General features: G+C 45.1%; 1 protein-coding gene across 1 annotated transcript in view; it reads left to right on the forward strand.

Moving 5' to 3' along the window:
- Positions 1-22,216, forward strand: part of stam2 (signal transducing adaptor molecule (SH3 domain and ITAM motif) 2) — a 98,456-nt gene that overhangs the window by 62,324 nt on the left and 13,916 nt on the right. The window contains exons 9-12 of the mRNA XM_072579932.1: positions 1,273-1,349; positions 4,477-4,564; positions 8,826-8,880; positions 12,753-12,921. Of these exons, the coding sequence (XP_072436033.1) occupies positions 1,273-1,349; positions 4,477-4,564; positions 8,826-8,880; positions 12,753-12,921 (389 nt within the window). The remainder of the gene's footprint in view (positions 1-1,272; positions 1,350-4,476; positions 4,565-8,825; positions 8,881-12,752; positions 12,922-22,216) is intronic.

The following is a 22,216-nucleotide window of genomic DNA, read 5'->3' on the forward strand; positions in this document are numbered from 1 at the left end:
CACCCTACCAACCTTCACATAAACCAAATCATCTGCCGACATTTCCGCCACCTCCAAAAAGACCCCACCACCAGGGATATATTTCCCTCCCCACCCCTTTCCGCCTTCCACAAAGACCGTTCCCTCCGTGACTACCTGGTCAGGTCCATGCCACCCTACAACCCTCCCTCCCATCCTGGCACCTTCCCCTGCCACCGCAGGAACTGCAAAACCTGCGCCCACACCTCCTCCCTCACCTCCATCCAAGGCCCTAAAGGAGCCTTCCGTATCCATCAGTTTTATCTGCACATCCACTAATATCATTTATTGTATCCGTTGCTCCCGATGCTGTCTCCTCTACATTGGGGAGACTGGGCGCCTCCTAGCAGAGTGCTTTAGGGAACATCTCCGGGACACCCGCACCAATCAACCCCACCACCCTGTGGCCCAACATTTCAACTCCCCCTCCCACTCTGCCGAGGACATGGAGGTCCTGGGCCTCCTTCACCGCCACTCCCTCACCACCAGACGTCTGGAGGAAGAACGCCTCATCTTCTGCCTCAGATCACTTCAACCCCAGGGCATCAATGTGGACTTCAACAGTTTCCTCATTTCCCCTTCCCCCACCTCACCCGAGGTCCAAACTTCCAGCTCAGCACTGTCCCCATAACTTGTCCTACCTGCCTATCTTCTTTTCCACCTATCCACTCCACCCTCCCCCCCCACCCCTGCCCCCGACCTATCACCTTCATCCCCTCCCCCACTCACCTTTTGTACCCTATGCTACTTTCTCCACACCCCCACCCTCCTCTAGCTTATCTCTCCACGCTTCAGGCTCTCTGCCTTTATTCCTGATGAAGGGCTTTTGCCCAAAACGTCAATTTTACTGCTCCTCGGATGCTGCCTGAACTGCTGTGCTCTTCCAGCACCACTAATCCAGAATCTGGTTTCCAGCATCTGCAGTCATTGTTTTTACCTAGTCCTCACTTCCTCTCTATCCATCAATGTCTGTCTGGTGAGGAGGAGAACTTTGTAACTTTGTTCTGTGCTCTGTATTTCTGTTGCTCATGTATCCTTTTGAGTACAGTCATGCACAGTGCTTTAGATTTCTGTCCTGTTACTGCAGCTCTCAGTGCAAACATTCTAACCTGTGATTCATCTTGATTTATGTAAGGAACAGGGTGTTTGTGATACAAGCAGCATCGTAGGTCTGAAATAGTGTGATTGGAAGCGTACTGTAAAGGAACATATGAAATTACTTATGGCGTTCTGTTTGCTCTGCATTGATTACAGAGAAGGTTGTCGTGACGGAGGAGACGTCTGTACAAGATATTCAGCCTTCCGAGCCTGAGCCAGTTTATATAGATGAGGTACGTAGATTTTGTTCAGGTTTCAACATTATTGACTTTCTGTCTCTGCCATTTTCTACCTTCTCCTCACCTTTGGGCACAGAGTCCTCCTAAATGTTAACAGACCTCCAGTATTCCACCCAACTGGACATTCTTCTTGGGCTTAGCCTAGATGATGGTCATTATCAGGATGCTCTGCATTCCACTAGCTGTGGCTGCTTGCACAGCCATAATATACCTTTGCAACACCGTTGACAAATGTACCTTTGGCTGTCTGGGCATCAAATGCTGAGCCCTTCTGCCTCCCTATCTCTATTGACTTTTTATAAAAAGCCAACCTTGTTCAAATGTTTGGTCACTTGTCTTAATACTTCCTCGTGTGGCTCAATGTGCTTCACAAATGCAAGTTCTTTTTCCTTCAATAAAACAGCAGATGCGAAGCTGGTGTTTTAGTAGATCACTTTTCAGCTTTGATAGTAATTATAGAGATTTAAACCAAAAGATATTTCAGATAAAAAGTGAAGTACAATGGTAAATAACGTGAATGAACAAGCTTCTGAATAAAATGGGATTGATTTTTTTTTAAAAATGAGCTTAACTGACAACTTAAAGTATTTCTTTGCAAAAACAGATGAAGTTGGCTTGCAATTATAACGTGGTCAACTCCCTTCACAACAGGGTAAAAACAATGACTGCAGATGCTGAAAACCAAATACTGGATTAGTGGTGCTGGAAGAGCACAGCAGTTCAGGCAGCATCCAACGAGCAGCGGATGCTGTCTGAACTGCTGTGCTCTTCCAGCACCACTAATCCAGTATCCCTTCACAACAGTATGAAGTTATTGATGAGAATTACAGCTTTTTTTTCCAGAAGAAGTACTATCCTGAACATTCTTATGTTAAAGATGCATTGCTAGCTATTGGGTGGCATGTTGGCTCAGTAGTTAGCATTGCTGTGTCACAGAGCCAGGGACCTGGGTTCGATTCCAGCCTCGGGCGACTGTCTGTGTGAAGTTTGCACATTCTCCCTGTGTCTGGGTTATCTCTGGGTGCTCTGGTTTCCTCCCACAGTCTAAAGATGTACAGGTTAGGTGGATTGACCACGCTAAACTGCCATAGTGTACAGCTAAGTGGATAAGCCATGGGGGAAAAGTAGGATTAGGGTAAGGGGTGGGCCCGGGTGGGATGCTGTTTGGGGGGTCATTGTGGAGTCAATGGGCTGAATGGCCTGCTTCCACACTGTAGGGATTCTATGATCAGTAAAACCGCAATCACTGAGAATAGGAGAGTGCTGATTGGTTAGCGGATGGAGTCTGATTCATTAAAATGTTCCCATAAAGAATGCACGTTTATGCTAATGTAACAGTTTTCAGATTTTGCTTAAATATTAAACCAGGCTGGTTGACTCTGGTTATGGCATTACCCTCCGTAATGAACCACCAAATGGTTGCCACATATTTTATTGATTTAAAAAAAAATTGCAGTGTATATGGGCATTTTCTGTCTCTTCTCTACATTTAATACATGTAGTTTCTAATACACACAACTGCACTGTACTGCAAGCCTGACTGACAATCCTAAACTGGGTTCTCACGCTTAGGATTATCTAGCTAATATCCAATTGTAGAATCACAACCAATGTTGGACACTGTTGTGATTTTGCAATCATGAATTGATTATGTATGGTCCGTACCTTGTTTGTCGTGAACAGCCAAAGGGATATGCTGTTTGATATAGTCAGCCAGTCCTTGGGACTTGTACCTAACAACATGCCTGGTATCCTACTGACACAGATGTTCATATACCACTGTTCATTTGTGCGATGATAGTAGCATCCTGTTTGTGGCCACCACCACTAACGGTGTTTAATACAGAGGTCTTTGTAGACACAAAGAATATATACACTGCATCTGTTTCAAATGGACAAAATAGGTGATAGCTATTAATTGGTTCTCTGGCCAAGGTATGTCCAGCATAATCAAAGAACTGTGGATGCTGAAAATCTGTAACAAAACCAAAAATTGCTGGAAAAGCCAGGTTTGCATCTGTTCAAGCATAAGCTTGAACAGCACCACACTTTTTGACTCTGCTTTCAAGTAAAGTGTCCCTCCTTCTGTTTTGAGGCACAAGAATACTCTTGTAGTAGATAGAGTTTAGAACTTAGTCTGGAAGAAGGCCATTCAAACTATTGTGTCTGTAGTGACTCCTGAAAGAGCTGCCCAGCTAGTCCCATTATCCAGTCCTATCTCTATAGCCCTCTATTTTCATCACTTTCAATTATATATCCAGCTCTCATTTGAAATCTCCTGTGGAATTTACTTCCATCACTCTCCCAGGTAGCACATTTCAAATCCTAACAACTGAGTATAAAGGTTTCTCCTCCTCTCACTCCACCTCTTTCGCAGACAGTCTTGAAATTGTGACCTCTAGTTAGTAACATGCCACTAGTGGAAACAGAATATCTTTCCTTACCCTGTCAAAATTGTTCAGAATTTTGAACACCTCAATAAGGTCACCTCTTATTCTCCATGGAGCAAACTAGATTAAGCGCAATTTATCTAATCTTTCCTGGTATCATTCTTTTGCAGTTTCTCCAGTGCTTTAGCATCCTTCCTTTAAAAAAGATGCTTCGAACTGAACACAGTATTCCAAATGTGATCTGACCAATGCTTTGTAAAGGTTTAGTGTCACTTCCCTGCTTTTATACTTTGTCTCTTTTTATAAACCCAAAGATCCTAGTAGCCCTCTGAACAACAACTGTTTCAAGTTGCCTGGCCACCTTCAGATAATTATGCACATGAATCCTGAGACCCTTTGCTTCTGTGTTCCCCTCAGATTTTTACCATTGAGTATGTATTGTTTCTGTGTTTCTTCTTGCAAAATGCATTACCTCACATTTATCTGCATTACAATTCATCTGTCATGTGTCTGTCCATTTGGCCAACCTGGCAGTGTCCCTCAAGTTGCTCATTATCATTCTTGGAATTCGCTACATGTTAGAGATGTGACTGGGTGTCACAACCCCAAGAAGATTCAATACCTATCTGTGTGTGTCTGTTTTAAAAACTGAATTCAAGATCCCTGCACCTGCTACTGTTCTTTTAATGTTGTAACTTTTAAAAATTGTATGGGTTTTTTTGTTTAAACAGGAAAAGATGGACCAGGTTTTGCAGTTGCTTCAAAATGCAATTCCCACTGACCAGCAACCTGACTCGGCAGAACTGCTACATTTAGAAGGTAACCAGTGTCAGACCATGAGCATTGCTGCGATAAAAGCTGCAGAAACCTAGTAGCTCTGGCAACATTTGTGGAGTGAAAAATTGAGTTAATGTTTCGAGGTCAAAAACTCTTCTTCAGAACTGCTGAAGAGCAGTTAGATCAGACTTAAACATTAAATCTGTTTCTCTGCAGATGCAGCCAAACTTTAGAATCATAGAATCCCTCATGTGGAAGCAGGCCATTTAGCCCATCGATTCTCCGAACAGCATCTCACCCAGATCCACTCCCCTACCCTAGAACCCAGCATTTCCCATGGCTAACCCATCTAGCCTGTACATTCCTGGTCACTATGGGCAATTTAGCCTAATCCTCCTAACCTTCATATCTTTGGATTGTGGGAGGAAATTCACGCAGATACCGGGAGAGTGTACAAACTCCAAGCAGGCAGTTACCCAAGATTGGAATTGAACCCAAGTCCTTGACACTGTGAGGCAGCAGTGCTTACCACTGAGCTAGTGTGCCAACCTGCTGGTTCCTCCTGCATTTTTTTATTTCTATTTAATATTTCCATCGTGCACCATATTTTGCTTTTATATGAACATTCTGGTTTTGTTATTTCTAAATGCAGTCCAGAAATTAAATCCTTTTCTTGTTTCTCATTTTAATGGAATCATGAAATAGTGCAGCATAGAGGAAAGTCATTTAGTCAAATCAGGTCTGTGCTAGCTCCATTGAAGACTTGATCCCATTCTACTGCTCTTTCCAAGACTCCATGCACTTTTTTCTTAACCTTCAAATTTTATTGAATTTCTTTTTAAAATGCTACTCTTGAGTCTTTATCCACCACCTGATCAGGCAATGTGCGTGGTGGCTCAGTGGTTAGCACTACTGCCTCACAGCACCAGGGTCCCAGGTTCGATTCCAGTCTCTGATTCCAGTCTTTGTGGAGTTTGCACATTTTCCCATATTTGCGTGGGCTTCCTCCGGGTGTTTCGGTTTCCTCCCACAATCCAAAGATGTGTAGCTCAGGTGAATTGGCCATGTTAAATTGCCCATTGTGTTAAGTGCATTGGTCAGAGGGAAATGGGTCTGTGGTGGATTCCTCTTCAGAGGGTCGATGTGAGCTGGTTGGTCGGAAGGGCCTGTTTCCACACTGTAGGGAATCTAATCTAATACACTCCAAATCTTAATTGCTCGTGGCATAAAAGTGCTTTTCCTGTTACCTCCCGTTCTTTTGCTGAACACCAGTCAGTACCTGTACCCCCAAGCTATTTTTGGTGATTGACATAAAAGTTCTCCATCCTACATTAGATTACTTAGTGTGGAAACAGGCCCTTCAGCCCAACAAGTCCACACCGACCTGCCGAAGTGCGACCCACCCAGACCCATTCCCCTACATTTACCCCTTTACCTAAAACTACGGGCAATTTAACATGGCCAATTCACCTAACCTGCACGTTTTTGGACCGTGGGAGGAAACCAGAGCACCTGGAGGAAACCCACGCAGACACTGGGAGAACATGCAAACTCCACACAGTCAGTCACCTGAGGCGGGAATTGAACCCGGGTCTCTGGCGCTGTGAGGCAGCAGTGCTAACCACTGTGCCACCCTGCCGTCCACTACATTCTGTGTCATTGAATTTTCTTCTAAGAGCTATTCAATATGGAGGAGTACTGATTTTTCAGCTGAGGAGGATGGTAGTTGATGATCAGTAACAAGTTTATTTTCCTGCGTTGTTCCGAGGTGTCCAGAGTTCAAACCACTGCTGTGAATGCTGTGCCACTACCTCCAATGAGCAAAGAATAATACAGCACAGGAACAAAACTTTTTGGCCCTCCAAGCCTGTGCTGCCATGTTTTGTCCTTCCATACTAAAAATGGCTTCACATACAAGATCTGTGTCCCTCTATTCCCTTCGTATTCATGTATTCATCCAGATACATCTTGAATGCTGCTGTTGTCTCAGGTCCCACCACCTCCTCTGGCAATGTGTTCCAGACACAGTGATGCGGTATGATGTAATTAAACGTGATAATGAGGAGTCTGGCTCATTGATTATACAGTCATAGAGATATGCAATACAGAAACGGACCCTCTCGTCCATACCAACCAGATATCCTAAATAAATCCTGTCCCATTTGCCAGCATTTGGCCCAAAACCCTCTAAATCCCTCCTATTCATGTACCCATCTAGATGCCTTTTTAAATGTTGTACTAGTCTCCATCACTTCCTCTGGCAGCTCATTCCACACATATACCACCCACTGCATGAAAATATTGTCCCTTAGGTCCCTTTTAAATCTTTCCCCTCTCACCTTAGTTGTCTTCTAGTTTTGGACTCCACCATCCCAGGAAGAAGGCCTTGTCTATTTACCTTATTAACACCCCTTATGATTTTATGAACCTCTGTAAGGTCACCCCTCAGCCTCCGACACTCCAGGGAAAACAGTCCCAGTCTATTCAGCCTCTCTATAGCTCAAACCCTCCAACCCTGGCAACATCCTTGTAAATTTTTTCTGAACGCGTTCAAGTTTTACAACATCCTTCCCTGTAGGAGGCAGACCAGAATTGCACACAGTATTCCAATAGTGGCCTAACCAATATTCTGTACAGCTGGAACATGACCCAATCCAATACTGAATGAATGTACTAATAACATCTGATTCTGTGAGTCTGATGATGTCAGGCTGTTGTTTGACTAATGTCTGGGTCAGAACGTCTAACTTTGGGAAAAGATATGAAATGTTATCAGTAAGAAGGACTCCATTTTTGATTGGAGTGTGTCCCTTTAACTCTGTCAGCCCTAGTCCCAAGCAGTGGTTGTGCCTGATTTTGTTACAATATTACAATTGTTTGAACAGCTTATCATTTACCTATGGTGTTGCAATCTGAAATGTTGAACCATCTGAAATGGAGACGAAAACAATTCTGTCCGGTGCTATGAACTACTGCATGAGCGGTTCCTGATGCACAAGCCCCCAGAGAAAGAAGTTTCTTTATATAATGGCTCGACTGAGAACTAAGAAGTTACTCTGTCTCCTGGATAGGTTGGGTATGAGATATCTGTATTGGATGATTGAGCGCTGCTGGATTTTGGGATGTTAATAAAGCTATCAGGTTTGTCAATGCATAATAGTGAACTAAAAGTATGAGCTGGCCTGGAGTTTGCTTTTCTCACACTGTGTACGTATTCAAACCCCTGTTGTCATGAGGTTGGGATAACTGATATGTGCCACAAGGATCGGTACTGGGCCCTCTACGTTTTGTCTTTTACATAAATGATTTGGATGCGAGCATAAGAGATACAGTTAGTAAGTTTACAGATGACACCCAAATTGGAGGTGTAGTGGACAGCGAAGAGGGTTACCTCAGATTACAACAGGATCTGGACCAGATGGGCCAATGGGCTGAGAAGTGGCAGATGGAGTTTAATTCAGATAAATGCAGGGTGCTGCATTTTGGGAAAGCAAATCTTATCAGAACTTATACACTTAATGGTAAGGTCCTAGGGAGTGTTGCTGAACAAAGAGACCTTGGAGTGGAGGTTCATAGCTCCTTGAAAGTGGAATTGCAGGTAGATAGGATAGTGAAGAAGGTGTTTGGTATGCTTTCCTTTCTTGGTCAGAGTATTGAGTACAGGAGTTGGGAGGTCATGTTGCGGCTGTACAGGACATTGGTTAGGCCGCTCTTGGGATATTGCATGCAATTCTGGTCTCCTTCCTATCGGAAAGATGTTGTGAAACTTGAAAGGGTTCAGAAAAGATTTACAAGGATGTTGCCAGGGTTAGAGGATCTTAGCTACAGGGAAAGGCTGAACAGGCTGGGGCTGTTTTCCCTGGAGCGTTGGCGGCTGAGGGGTGACCTTATAGAGGTTTACAAAATTGAAGGGCATGGATAGGATAAATAGACAAAGTCTTTTCCCTGTGGTGGGGGAGTCCAGAACTAGAGGGCATAGGTTTAGGGTGAGAGGGGAAGGATATAAAAGAGACCTAAGGGGCAACTCTTTCACGCAGAGGGTAGTACGTATATGGAATGAGCTGCCAGAGGATGTGGTGGAGACTAGTACAATTGCAACATTTATGAGTCATTTGGATGGGTATATGAATAGGAAGGGTTTGGAGGGATATGGGCCGGGTGCTGGCAGGTGGGACTAGATTGGGTTGGGATATCTGGTCGGCATGGACTGAAGGGTCTGTTTCCATGCTGTATATCTCTATGACCTACTTGTTGGTCTTTGTTCAGCTTTGACAAATAGCCTGCCTTGTGTCTTTATTTCTAGATGTCTGTCAACAAATGGGGCCAATCATTGATGAGAAGCTTGAAGAGATAGACAGGTAGGAAACCATACAAATAACTTATTTTCCTGATTTTTATTTCTTTCTCTTTTATGGTGATGCATTTTGCAACTAATCTGACTCTTGAATTTAATTTTTTTAAAACCTGTCTCCCTATCATTGCCAAGAAAATGTTTACCCTTCCTGGACAGACTTGAACTTGGGGACACTTAAAAGTTAGAGTGACAAGACATTTTTTCCAAGCATCATTAGGCTATGGAACCTTTTAAGAATCTTTTTATTCTTTCACAGGATGTGTGGCAAGGCCAGGATTTATTGTCCATCTCTAACTGACCTTGAACTGACTAGTTTTCAGAGGGCAATTAAAAGTCAGCAACATTAATGTGGTTCTGAAGTCATACATAGGCCAGACTAGTGAGGACAGCAGATTTCCTTCCCTAAAGTACATTAGTGTATCACAAAGCCGGTCCCTTTTTTCCTCAAAGCTGTTCCTTTTCTCAAGGATACTGTGTCCTTAGTTGTTTTCAGAGGGGTCGTAAATGCTCCCGATGCCGATGGTTTGGTACAGAGATGAAAGGGTTTTAAGAGGCCTTTTTGTTTATATGTAAACAGATGAGACTTCAGGCCAAAGTGGTCATGCTTTAGAAGTGACCTGTATAATGAAAGGGGAGTAGTCAGCTCTCTAGCAGAGCAGTTCAGTCCAGAATTGATTGGGAATTCAACAGTGAGCTGTGTGGAAAACTCTTTCCTTCTGCCCTTCTAAATTCAACCTGTAAGCATCTGTTCCATTTATACTGTTTTCCAAGACGGTTTGCTTTTTGGGACTGTTGTATATATTCGAACAGCATAATTAAGTCCAGTTTGGATAGACTGAGTTCTGTAGGAGTTCTTTATTCTGTTCTTTGTGCTTCATTGTGTAATTTTGTGAATAAATCTTTGTTTTAAAAACTGGTAGTCAACCCAGCTAACTTAATCTGGCTAATTTTCACTATACTTAGCGAAACAAATTGCAAAGTTATGGTCTGGGCTGCCTGCTTAAGAATGTTTTGAGTGGTCTGGCTTAGTCCATAACAAATAAATGAGATTATTTCAAAGGCGATCAATTCTAGTTTCATAGTCACTATTACTAAAACATCTTCTGAGCAGTGGAGGCTGGATCATTGAATATTTTTAAGACGGAGTTAGAATCTTGATTTGATAAGGGAATAGAAGTGTGTGACTCTGTGTATCCAAAATGTAATACTGATTTGAAATGGGCATTACAAATGTCATTGTTTATGAATTACAAGAATGTATAAAAAGACCAGAATACTGTCACTGTTTGGCCTCCCTGTTTCCACAGACAGCACCCACTTCAGAACAGGATGAATCACCAGTGATTGCTCAGGTCCTGATGGAGCAATGCCCTCTTTTGCCCTGGGGTCCTCTGTTTTGAAGTCTTAGCCATAACAATGGGTGATTGATAATGCAACTCCATAAATCTCCTGTTGCCTTTTGTGATTCTTACTGCTCCTTCCTTGGAAATTCCCACTGGGATCTAGTGTGTGTCAACCCTCTTTGAGCATCTCACTCAGCTGCAATCCTGAGCACACCAAAGTGTCGGGGTATTTTCTCATGGATTGTGTTATAGCTGAGCCTGACCTAGTCTTTATGTCACAGGGGATACTAGACAGAGGTCAGTCGCAGAACTCTTGCTTGTTCCTCTCCTGAACCCCAAGGGTAGTAACACTGATTTTGTTGTGTGATGTAACACTCCACATCATGTAGAATTGACCTCAACCTGGAGCTTTCAACAACAGTTTATATAATGTACAATAGCGCTAGAAATCGAGCCCCGCTATTCGCAATAGTGACAAAGATTAATGATTTTAAAAACTATGCAACATTCCTCAATTTACCTCCTTTTCAGATCCAGGTTGACATAAAAAAATTAATCAGGTTTCTGTACTTAACAAGCATTGCTGTTTATTCCAAGTAATTAGTCTGCAGTTCCAGGTAAACAGTTATGAACTGTAGATTCATAAATTTACTAACTAATACTCTAATCCCCTTCAATTCCCTCTTACAAACAGAGGCAGGCGCATGCTGACAGAGACAGGAGCACAGACAGGAAAAAACACACATAGATGTTGTGGACAGAAGGAAAACAAACTGAGAAAACAGTTACTGGTCATTGTTCAAAGGATCTGTTGAGTTGGTTGTTATGCTGATCAGAATGCTGCTGCTGCTTGGTCTTTTTCTGGACGTTTCCACTGGTTTGCCAGAGACACAGGGTTCATTCATTAAAAAGGTCAATGAGTAAAAGTTGCAGCTTGCAGCAACTGCTGAGCAAAAAACAAACTGGTCTGCTTTGAGCTTTCACTGCAGAGACTAGAGAGAGAGTGAGCTTGTGAAGTGGTGGTGGTCTGAATCCCCTCTCTTAATCTTGTTCACAGCCTCAAGCTGTTCTGCTAGCTGTGAACCAATTACATAATTGTTGGCAAGAAGGACATGTTTTTCGTTGACAACTGATCATTAATCTACTGCTTGTTGCCAACTAATGCTCTTGTTTGTACACAGCCCTTAGACTCCAATTCATCTGCAACTATTGCTGTAATCAACAGCTGTGCAAACAATATTCACAATGAGTATCAAGCAAAAGCCCCTCCCATCCCTTTTATACCCTCTCCCATCCTGTTCCTTCAGGCAGAAGATGTAAAACCTTAAATATCTGACTGAATGGATTCAAGAACAGTTTCTTCCCTGCTCTTATTAGACTTTTGAATGGATTGCTCAAATGTTAATGTTGGTCTCTCGATCTCTGTTGAGATCTTGCGCACTCTTGAGATCTCTCTCTTGCGCACTCTTGAGATCTCCCTCTCCCTCTCCCTCTCCCTCTCCCTCTCCTCCCTCTCCCTCTCCCTCTCCTCCCTCTCTCCTCTCTCTCTCCCTCTCTCCCTCTCTCTCTCTCTCTCTCTCTCTCTCTCTCTCTCTCTCTCTCTCTCTCTCTCTCTCTCTCTCTCTCTCTCTCTCTCTCTCTCTCTCTCTCATATTATATATATAGATAGAGAGAGAGAGATCGAGATCTCTCTCTGCAGTTGTAACTGGGGAGACACATTCAGAGGTTTAGTGAAAAATTCCAAGCTTGTGGCTCAGCCAGTTGAGGCACGATGACCAAGATGGAGCAACTGCAGTTGGGGATGAACACGAGATGAGAATCAGAATAGATACCTCTGAGAACTGTAGGAGGTTTATGGGCTAGGGTAAAGGTCATTGGGAGATTTGAAAGCAGGGGTTGGAATTTTACTGTTTGTGTTTAATCTTTCTGACGGTTTTAGCATTGAAAATTCCAGCTCAAAACATTTTCTAGTCTTGCACATAAAGTATTGGAGCTCCATGAATTAATTGGAAACTTTCAATGTGTCAAGTTTGGTGCTTTACTGCATAATTAACCTCGAGTGCTGATCTACTGCATGCTTTGTATTTGACACTGATTTCTCTAGGGTCAAGATGACAGGGAAGGCAGTGCCTGTTTAGAGAGGGGCGTGGAACCTGTAGACTCCAGTGAAGCTGGTTTGTGTTGTTTGAACCACCTGAGGTAGCAATCCCAAACGTCATATGCTAGCAACCAATGACATACATAGAATAACAAATCAGATTTTTCAAAATGTTACATAAATGCTAGTCTTGCCCACCCCTCAAATTCTAAAGAGGATTTAGTATTGAAACCTTCAAGGGTGAATTTGAAATTTCCATCTTTTTGATGCACAACAGAAAATTGGTTCATTCTATGCCATTGTCTGACATTACTTTGGAAAAAAAAATCTGCACACCTGCAAGAGGTATGCATGATGTTGAAATACTATTTCTTGTGTGTTCTTTGTGTATAATGACTGCTCTCACAAGTGGCCATCCCTATTATCTCATTTCAGGAAGCATTCTGAGCTGTCGGAGCTGAATTTGAAAGTTTTAGAAGCCCTGGAACTGTACAACAAATTGATGAATGACGTGCCTATGTACTCCTCCATGTATTCCAAGCCTCAGTCCCAGTCCCAAGCTCAGGCTTACTATACACAACAGTCAGCTGCTGTTGCTATGCAGGTTGGTCCAAAACAGTGGAGAAGCTTGATAATTGTTTTTTGTGGAAACTGCATAGAGAAAGAATGTGGCACATGTACTGGAGGGGCTTTATTGCTGAGCTAGCAACCAAGAAAGGTCGTTGGATAAGAAAAAGGATGCTTAGTAATTCACCATAGATGTATTTAATTTGGATATTGGGTGCATAATGCTTCAGTCTTCGGGGTTTGCAGGGTCAGAAGCTCTGCAAAGTTGGAGTTTACTTGAGTAAACTGTTCTGTGCCCTCGTTGGAGCTTTGGACTTGTCTTGTGGACAGTAGATGGAGCCTTGATGCGGATGTCCATCTATTATTGACACCATAAACAAAGATAGTAATGTGGAATACTGTTCAGACATTGCATCCCCTTTTTCCATAATATACTAAGGTATCATTCGGGAAGCTGAGGGGATGAGAGAGAGGAGTTATAGTGAGGTAGACGCACCTACGTTACAGGGTAAAAGTAGTTGGGTGACAGGAGAGGGAAAGTGAATAGACAGACAGTGCAGGGACTCTGTGGCTGTCCCCCTCAATAATAAGTATACCATTTTGGATACTGTTTGTGGGGGGACCTACCAGGGAAAGCCACAGCAACCAGGTCTCTGGAACTGAGCCTGGTTCTGTGGCTCAGAAGGGGAGAGAATGGGGAAGGATAGTGATAGGAGATTCAATCGTTCGAGGAACAAGCAGGAGATTGTGTTGTCGCGAATGAGACTCCTGGAAAGTACGTTGTCTCCCAGGTGTCAGGGTCAGGCATGCCTCTGATCGAATCTACAGGATTATTAAGGGGGAGGGAGCGCAGCCAGAAGTTGTAATACACATCAGTACTAATGACATAGCTAGGAAAAAGGATGAGGCCCTGTAAATGAATTAGGTTGGAATCTAAAAGGCAGGACGATCAGTGTAGTAGTCTCAGGATTGCTACCAGTACCAAGGGCTAGTGAGGCTAGGAAAGGGAATGAGTGCAGCTGAACATGGGGCTGCAGGGCTGGTATAGAAGTTGATATCTAGGCTTCAGATGTGGATCATTGGGATACCTTCTGGGAGAGGTGAGATCTGTACAAGAAGGATGTGTTGCACCTGAACTGGAGGGGGACCAATATCCTGGGCAGGTGGTTTGCTGGAGCTCTTTGGGAGGGTTTAAACTAGGTTGGCAGGGGGATGGGAACTGGAGCTACGGATCAGAGGATGGGGTAACTGGTGAACAGGCATATACAGCATGCAGAGAGTCTGTGAGGAAGGATAGACAGTTGGTAGGGCAGAGTTGCAGTCAGTGTGATGGGTTGAAGTGTGTCTAATTTAACGCAAGAAGTGTCAGGAATAAGGGTGATGAACTTCGAGCATGGATCAGTACTTGGAGCTGCAATGTTGTGGCCATGACGGAGACTTGGATATCACAGGGGTGGGAATGGTTGTTCGATGTTTCAGGGTTTAGATGTTTCAAAAGGAATGGGGAGAGGTAGAAGAGGTGGGGGACAGGCATTGCTAATTGGGATGATATCTCAGCTGCAGAAAGGGAGGTCGTCGAGGAGGGTTTGTCTACAGAGTCAGTCTGGGTGGACGTCAGAAACAGGAAAGGAGTAGTCACTTTACTGGGAGTTTTATGTAGATCCCCCCCCCCCCCCCCCCAATAGCAGAGACACTGAGGAGTAGATTGTGAGGCAGATTTTGGAAAGGTGCAGAAGTAACAGGTTGTTGTCATGGGTGACTTCAACTTCCCTAATATTGATTGGAACCTCTTTATTCTGAATGGTTTGGATAGAACAGATTTTGTTAGGTGTGTCCAGGAAGGATTCCTGACTCTATGTAGATAATTGAGTGTGTGTTGCTGGAAAAGCACAGCAAGTCACGCAGCATCCGAGGAGCAGGAAAATCGATGTTTTGGGCCAGAGCCCTTCATCAGGAATGAGGCTGGGAGCCTCAGGGGTGGAGAGATAAATGGGAGGGGGGTGGGGCTGGGGAGAAGGTAGCTGAGTGCGCAATAGGTGGGTGGGGGTGGGGGTAAAGGGGATAAGTCGGGGAGGAGGGTGAAACAGATAGGTGGGAAGGGAGATTGACACATTGGACAGGTCATGAGGACAGTGCTGAGCTGGAAGGTTGTAACTGGGGCAAGGTGGGGGGAGGGGAAATGAGGGAACTGGTGAAGTCCACATTGATGCCCTGGGGTTGAAGTGTTCTGAGGTGGGAGATGAGGCGTTCCTCCTCCATGCGTCGGGTGGTGAGGGAGTGGGGATGGAGGAGGCCCCAGGGCATGCATGTCCTCGGCAGAGTGGAAGGGGGAGTTGAAATGTTCGGCCATGGGGCGGTGGGGTTGATTGGTGTGGGTGTCCCGGAGATGTTCCCTAAAGCGCTCTGTGAGAAGGCGTCCAGCCTCCCCAATGTAGAGAAGACTGCAGCAGGAGCAACGGATACAATAAATACATAACTTTCACCCCCATTAACACAGCCATAAGCACCACTTCCGCCCCCTTTGTAAGCGTCACCTCCTTTGGTGATGTCACTACTGACCCCATAACCACGCCCACTCAAGCCACTGTCTCTGCCCCCACCTCGAACTCCAACCCCGCTCCAGGTGCCAGCGCCCATCCTTGCTGTGACTTCACCATTCACCCAGACCTCCCCCTCACTGAGGACAAACGTTTAGTCCTCAGTAAAGGTCTCATTTTATCCCTGTCCGCTCCCAGGTTAATGAATTCAACACACGCTGTGACCTTGAATGTTTCTTCTGCTGCCTCCAATTCCATGCTTACTTTTATGACCAAGACACACACTCTCCCACCGAGGGCCCCTTCTCCCACCTCCCAACACACCCCTACCCGTGCTGGCCTGTTACCTCTTCATTTCAAACTGCCACCGTGACATCAACCGCCTCACCCCTCCAACCTCTCACCCTCACAACGCGCAGCCCTCCACTCCTTCTGCTCCAACTCCAATATCACCATCAAACCAGCGAACAAAGGGAGTGCAGTGGTAATTTGGTGCGCTAACTCGAAGACACCTCTCCTGCTACTGCCCCCTTGACCATGACCTTACCCGCCCCCTCCCCCCCAATCACCAAACCATCATCTCCCAGACCATACACAACCTCATCACCTCCAGGGCTATCCCACCCACAGCTTTGTAGTTTGGGACCCCCGCATCGCCTGGTTCTACATCCTACCCAAGATCCATGAGCCTGACTACCCAGGCTGACCCATCATCTCAGCCTGCTCCCACCCCACCAAATTCATCTCCACACAGCTCGATACTGTCCTATCCCCTCCGGTGCAAGAACTTCCCACGTACATTCGGACACCACCCACACCCTCGACCTCCTCCAAGACTTATGTTTCCCCGGCTCCCAACGCCTCATCTTCACCATGGGCATCCAGTCCCTCTACACCTCCATCCACCATGACCAAGGCCTTAAAGCCCTCTGTTTCTTCCTCTCCCGACGTCCCCACCAGTACCCTTCCACTGACGCTCTTATTCGTTTGGCTGAATTGGTCCTCACCGTCAACAATTTCTCCTCCCAGTCCTCCCACTTCCTCCAGATGAAAGGGCCATATCTGTGCCTGTCTCTTTGTTGACTACGTAGAACAGTCCATCGTCCAGAGTTAGACAGGCACCACTCCCCACCTCTTCCTCCACTACAACAGCTCCCTCCCCTTCCTAGATCTCTCCATCTCCACCCACTCCCACAGCTACCGGGATTACACCTCCTCCCACCCTACCTCCTGCAAAAATGCTATCCCGTATTCCCAATTCCTCTGCCTCCGCCGCATCTGCTCCCAGGAGGACCAGTTCCACCACAGAATACATCAGATGGCCGCCTCCTTTTAAAGACCGAAATTTCTCCAACTCCTCTCATCCACGTCCCGCACTTCTGCCCTCCAATCCCACCCCTCCAACCGCGACAAGGACAGAACATCCATGGTCCTTGCCTTCCATTCCTCCAACCTTCGCATAAATTGCATCATTTGCTGATATTTCCGCCACCTACAAATGGACCCCACCACCAGGGATATATTTCTCTCTCCATTCCATCTGCTTTCCACAAAGACTGTTCCCTCTGCAACAACCTGGTCAGGTCCACTCCTCTAACAACCCACCCTCCCGTCCTGGCACCTTCCTCTGCCACCGCAGGAATTGCAAAACCTGCACCCACACCTCCCCCCTTACCTCAGTCCAAGACCCCAAAGGAGCCTTCCACATCCATCAAAGGTTCACTTGCACTTCCACACGTCATATATTGTATCCGTTGCTCCCGATGCGGTCTCCTCTACATTGGAGAGACTGGACGCCTTCTCACAGAGCACTTTAGAGAACATCTCCAGGACACCCTCACCAATTAAGCCCAGTGTCCTGTGGCCGAACATTTCCACTCCCCCCTCCCACTTTGCCCTGTCCTACTTGTCAAGCTTCCTTCCCACCTATCTGTACCCCCACCTCCATCTACCTATGGCACTCTCAGCTACCTTCTTCCCAGCCCCACCCCCCTTCATTTATCTCTCCACCCCTGAGGCTCCCAGCCTCATTCCTGATGAAGGGCTCCAGCCCAAATCGTCGATTTTCCTGCTCCTCGGGTGCTGCCTGACCTGCTGTGCTTTCCAGCAACACACTCAACTCTGATCTCCAACATCTGCAGACCTCATTGTCTTTCAATATGTAGATAGGCTGAAGAGGGAGGCCATATTAGCTTTTGTACTTGGCAACAAACTAGGCCAGGTGTCCGATCTCTCAGTGGGAGAGCATTTTGGTCATAGTGATCACAACTACCTGACCTTTAACATACTTAGGGAGAGGGATAGGAGCAGATGGTATGGGCACGTATTTAATTGGGGGAAGGGGAATGACAATGCTATTAGTCAGGAACTGTGGAGCTTAAATTGGGGCATATTCTCAAAAAATTGCATGATAGAAATGTGATGGCCGTTTAAGGAGCACTTGCTTCGAGTGCTGGATAGGTTTGTCCCACTGAGGAAAGGGATGGTAGGATGAAGGAGCCTTGGATGACAAGATGTGGAACACCTTATGGAATGCAGGAAGAACTAGCCATTTGGATTTAGAACTGGCTCAAAGGTAGAAGGCTCAAAGGTGGTGGGGAAGGGTTGTTTTTCAAACTGCAGGCTTGTGACCAGTGGAGTGCCACAAGAATCGGTGCTGGGTCCATTACGTTTCATCATGTTATATAATTGATTTGGATATGAGCATAAGAGGTACAGTTAGTAAGTTTGCAGATGACACCAAAATTGGAGGTGTAGTGGACAGCGAAGAGGGTACCTCAGATTACAACAGGATCTGGACCAGATGGTGTTTAATTCGGATAAATGCAAGGTGCTGCATTTTGGGAAAGTAAATCTTAGCAGGACTTGTACACTTAATGGTAAGTTCCTAGGGAGTGTTGCCGAACAAAGGGACCTTGGAGTGCAGCTTCATAGCTCCTTGAAAGTGGAGTCGCAGGTAGATAGGATAGTGAAGAAGGTGTTTGGTATGCATTCTTTTATTGGCCAGAGTATTGAGTACAAGGAGTGGGAGCCCGTGTTGTGGCTATACAGGACATTAGGCGACATTTGGAATATTGCATGCAGTTCTGGTCTCCTTCCTATCGGAAGGATGTTGTGAAACTTGAAAGGGTTCAGAAAAGATTTACAAGGGTGTCGCCAGGGTTGAAGAATTTGAACTCTAGGGAGATGTTGAATAGGCTGTTTTCCCTGGAGCGTTGGAGGCTGAGGGGTGACCTTGTAGATGTTTATAAAATCATGAATGGCATGGTTAGGATAAATAGATAAGGTCTTTTCCCTGAAATGGGGGAGACCAGAACTAGAGGGCATAGGTTTAGGGTGAGATGGGAAATATGTAAAAGAGACCTATGGGGCAACTTTTTCACGCAGAGGCTGGTGCGTGTATGGAATAAGCTGCCAGAGGAAGTGGTGGAGACTGGTACAATTGCAACATTTAAAAGGCATTTGGATGGGTATATGAATAGGAAGAGTTTGGAGGGATATGGGCTGGGTGCTGGCAGGTAGGACTAGATTGGGTTGGGATATCTGTCGGCATGGATGGGTTGGATCGAAGGGCCTATTTCCGTGCTGTACACCTCTATGACTCTATGGCTCTATCTAGTTAAGAGGAAGTAGGCAGCTTACTTAAGGTTGAGGAAGCAGGATGAGACAGGGCTTTAGACGGTTACACGGTAGCCAGGAAGGAACTGAAGAATGGACTTAGGAGAGCTAGAAGGAGGAATGAAAAAGCCTTGGCGGGTCGGATTAAGGAAAATCCGAAGGCATTCTACATTGATGTGAGGAACAGGAGGATGGCCAGAGTGAGGATCTGGCCAGTTAGGGATAGTGGAAGGAACTTGTGCCTGGAGTAGCAGGAGGTAGGGGAGGTCCTTAATGAATAAATTTGCTTCAGTATTCATTAGAGAGAGGGACCTTTTGTCATCTGTGTGGATAGCATAAAACAGACTGATACGCTTGAACAGGTTGTTAAGAAGGAGGATGTGCTGGAAACTTTTGAAAAACATAAAAATAGATAAATCCCCTGGGCCAGACAAAACGGACCCGAGGTTTTCTCCAGGAAGCGAGGAAAGAGATTGCTGTGCCTTTGGCAATGATCTTTGCATCCTCACTGTCCACTGGAATAATACCAGATGATTGGAGGGTAGCAAATGTTATTCCTTTGTTCAAGAAAGGGAATAGGGATAATCCTAGGAATTATAGACCCATCAGTCTTAAGGTGATGTTGGGCAAATGATTGGAGAGGATTCTGAGACAAGATCTAAGATTATTTGGAAAAGCATAGCTTGATTAGAGATTATCAGCATGGATTTGAGGGGCAGGTCATGCCTCACAAGGCTTACTGCATTATTTGAGGCTATGACAAAATAAGTTGAAGGCAGAGCAGTGGATATGGTTTATATGGATTTTGGTAAGGCTTTTGCTAAGGTTCCCCATGGGAGGCTCATTCAGAAACTAAGGAGGCATGGGATACAGGGAAACTTGGCTGTCTGGATACAGAATTGGTTGGCCCATAGAAGATAGTGGTGATAGATGGAAAGTATTCAGCCTGGAGTTCGGTGACCATTGGTGTTCTCCAGGGATCTGTTCTGGGACCTCTGCTGTTTGTGATTTTTATAAATGACTTGGATGAGGAAGTGGAAGGGTGAGTTAGTAAGTTTGCCGATGACACAAAAGTTGGTGGAGTGGTGGATAGTGTGGAGGGCTGTAGTAGGTTGCGACAGGATATTGACAGGATGCAGAGCTGGGCTGATTAGTGGCAGGTGGAGTTCAACCTGGAAAAGTGTGAAGTGATTCATTTTGGAAGGTCAACTTTGAATGCCGATTACAGGGTAAAAGGCACAATGTGGAGGAACAGAGGGATCTTGAGGTCCACGTCCATAGATCCCTCAAAGTTGCCACCTAAGTTGATAGGGTTGTTAAGAAGGCATATGGTGCGTTGGCTTTCATTAGCAGGAGGATTGAGTTTAAGAGCCGCGAGGTTATGATGCAGCGGTATAGAACCCTGGTTAGACCACACTTGGAATATTGTGTTCAGTTCTGGTCACCTCATTGGAAGGATGTGGAAGCTTTAGAACGGGTGCAGGATGCTGCCTGGACTGGAGGACATGTCTTATGAAGAGAGGTTGAGGGAGCTAGGGATTTTCTCATTAGAGCAAAGGATGAGGTGTGAATTGATGGAGGTGTACAACGTGATGAGAGGCATAGATAGAGTGGAAAGCCAGAGACTTTTTCCCATGATGGAAATGGCTGTCACGAGGGGACATAATTTTAACGTGAATGGAGGAAGGTTTGGTGCGATGTCAGAGGTAAGTTCTTTACACAGAGAGTGGTGGGTGTGTGGAATATACTGCCAGCAGTGATAGTAGAGTCAGATACATTAGGGGCATGTAAATGACTCTTGGATAGGAACTTGGGTGATAGTAAAATGAAGGGTATATAGGTTAGTTTGATCTTACTTTAAGATAAAAGGTTGGCACAACATCAAGGGCTGAAAGGCCTGTACTGTGCTGTACTATTCTATGATCTGTGTATAGTGTCTGACTCACCCAGCTTGGAAGAGTGAGAAACTAAAACAGAAATTGCTGAAAAGCTCAACAGGTCTGGCAGCATCTGTGAAGAAAAAGCAGAGTTAATGTTTTGGGTCCAGTGACCCTTCCTCAGAACAAGCTCTGAAACATTAACTCTGATATCTCTGCACAGATTCCATCAAACCTGTGAGTTTTCCCAGCAATTTGTTTTTGCTTGATTTCTAGCATCTGCAGTTCTTTTGGTTTTTATTGGAAAAAGTGAGATTCTATGTGTATTCCATGAAGTTCAGTTAGATGAGAGCATTCATAGTTTTAGTGGTAAGCATTTTTCAATTAATTTTGATACTGTTAAATGTTCTTTTCGGCAATACTCTCCTAGAGTGTTTCCATGCTGAACATGACCCTTTAGTCCAACTCATCCATGAGGATCAGATCAGTCTAGTCCCATTTGCAGCACTTGGCCCATTTCCCTCTAAACCATTCCTATTCATGTAACCATCCATATGCCTTTTAAATGCTGGAATTGTACCAGCCTCCTCCACTTCCTCTGGCAGCTCATTCCATACACAAACCACCCTCTGTGTGAAAAAGTTGCACCTGAGGTCCTTTTTTAAACCTTCCCTTCTTTCTTTAAACCTTGTCTTTTAGTTTTAGACTTGCCCAGTCTCAGGGAAAAGGCCTTATCTATTTATCCTATCCATGCCCCTCATGATCTTATAAACATCTATAAGATCACCCTTTGGCCTCCGATGCTCCAGGGAAAACAGCCCCAGCCTGTTCAGACTCCCCCTGTAGCTCAAACCCTCCAACCCTGGCAACATTCTTATAAATCTTTTCTGAACCCTTTCAAGTTTCACAACATCTTTCCTACAGCAGGGAGACCAGAATTGCACACCGTGTTCTAAAAGTGGCCTAACCAATGTCCTGGGTAAAAACAATGACTGCAGATGCTGAAAATCAAATACTGGATTAGTGGTGCTGGAAGAGCACAGCAGTTCAGGCAGCATCCAACGAGCAGCGAAATCAACGTTTCAGGCAAAAGCCCTTCATCAGGAATATCTCCCAACTCCTGTACTCAATACACTGGCCAATAAAGACTAGCATACCAAATGTTGTCTTCACTCTCCTAACTACATGTGACTCCACTTCCAAGTCAGCAATGAGACATTTCTCTAGTTTAGAGAATTGGTAGTTAACCAATTTGGTACTCTTACTGACCTCACTATCTTTAAAAAAAGGGGCCGTGGCT

The sequence above is a fragment of the Chiloscyllium punctatum genome, chromosome 10 (genome assembly GCF_047496795.1).
Source record: "Chiloscyllium punctatum isolate Juve2018m chromosome 10, sChiPun1.3, whole genome shotgun sequence".
NCBI classification, from domain to species: Eukaryota; Metazoa; Chordata; class Chondrichthyes; order Orectolobiformes; family Hemiscylliidae; genus Chiloscyllium; species Chiloscyllium punctatum.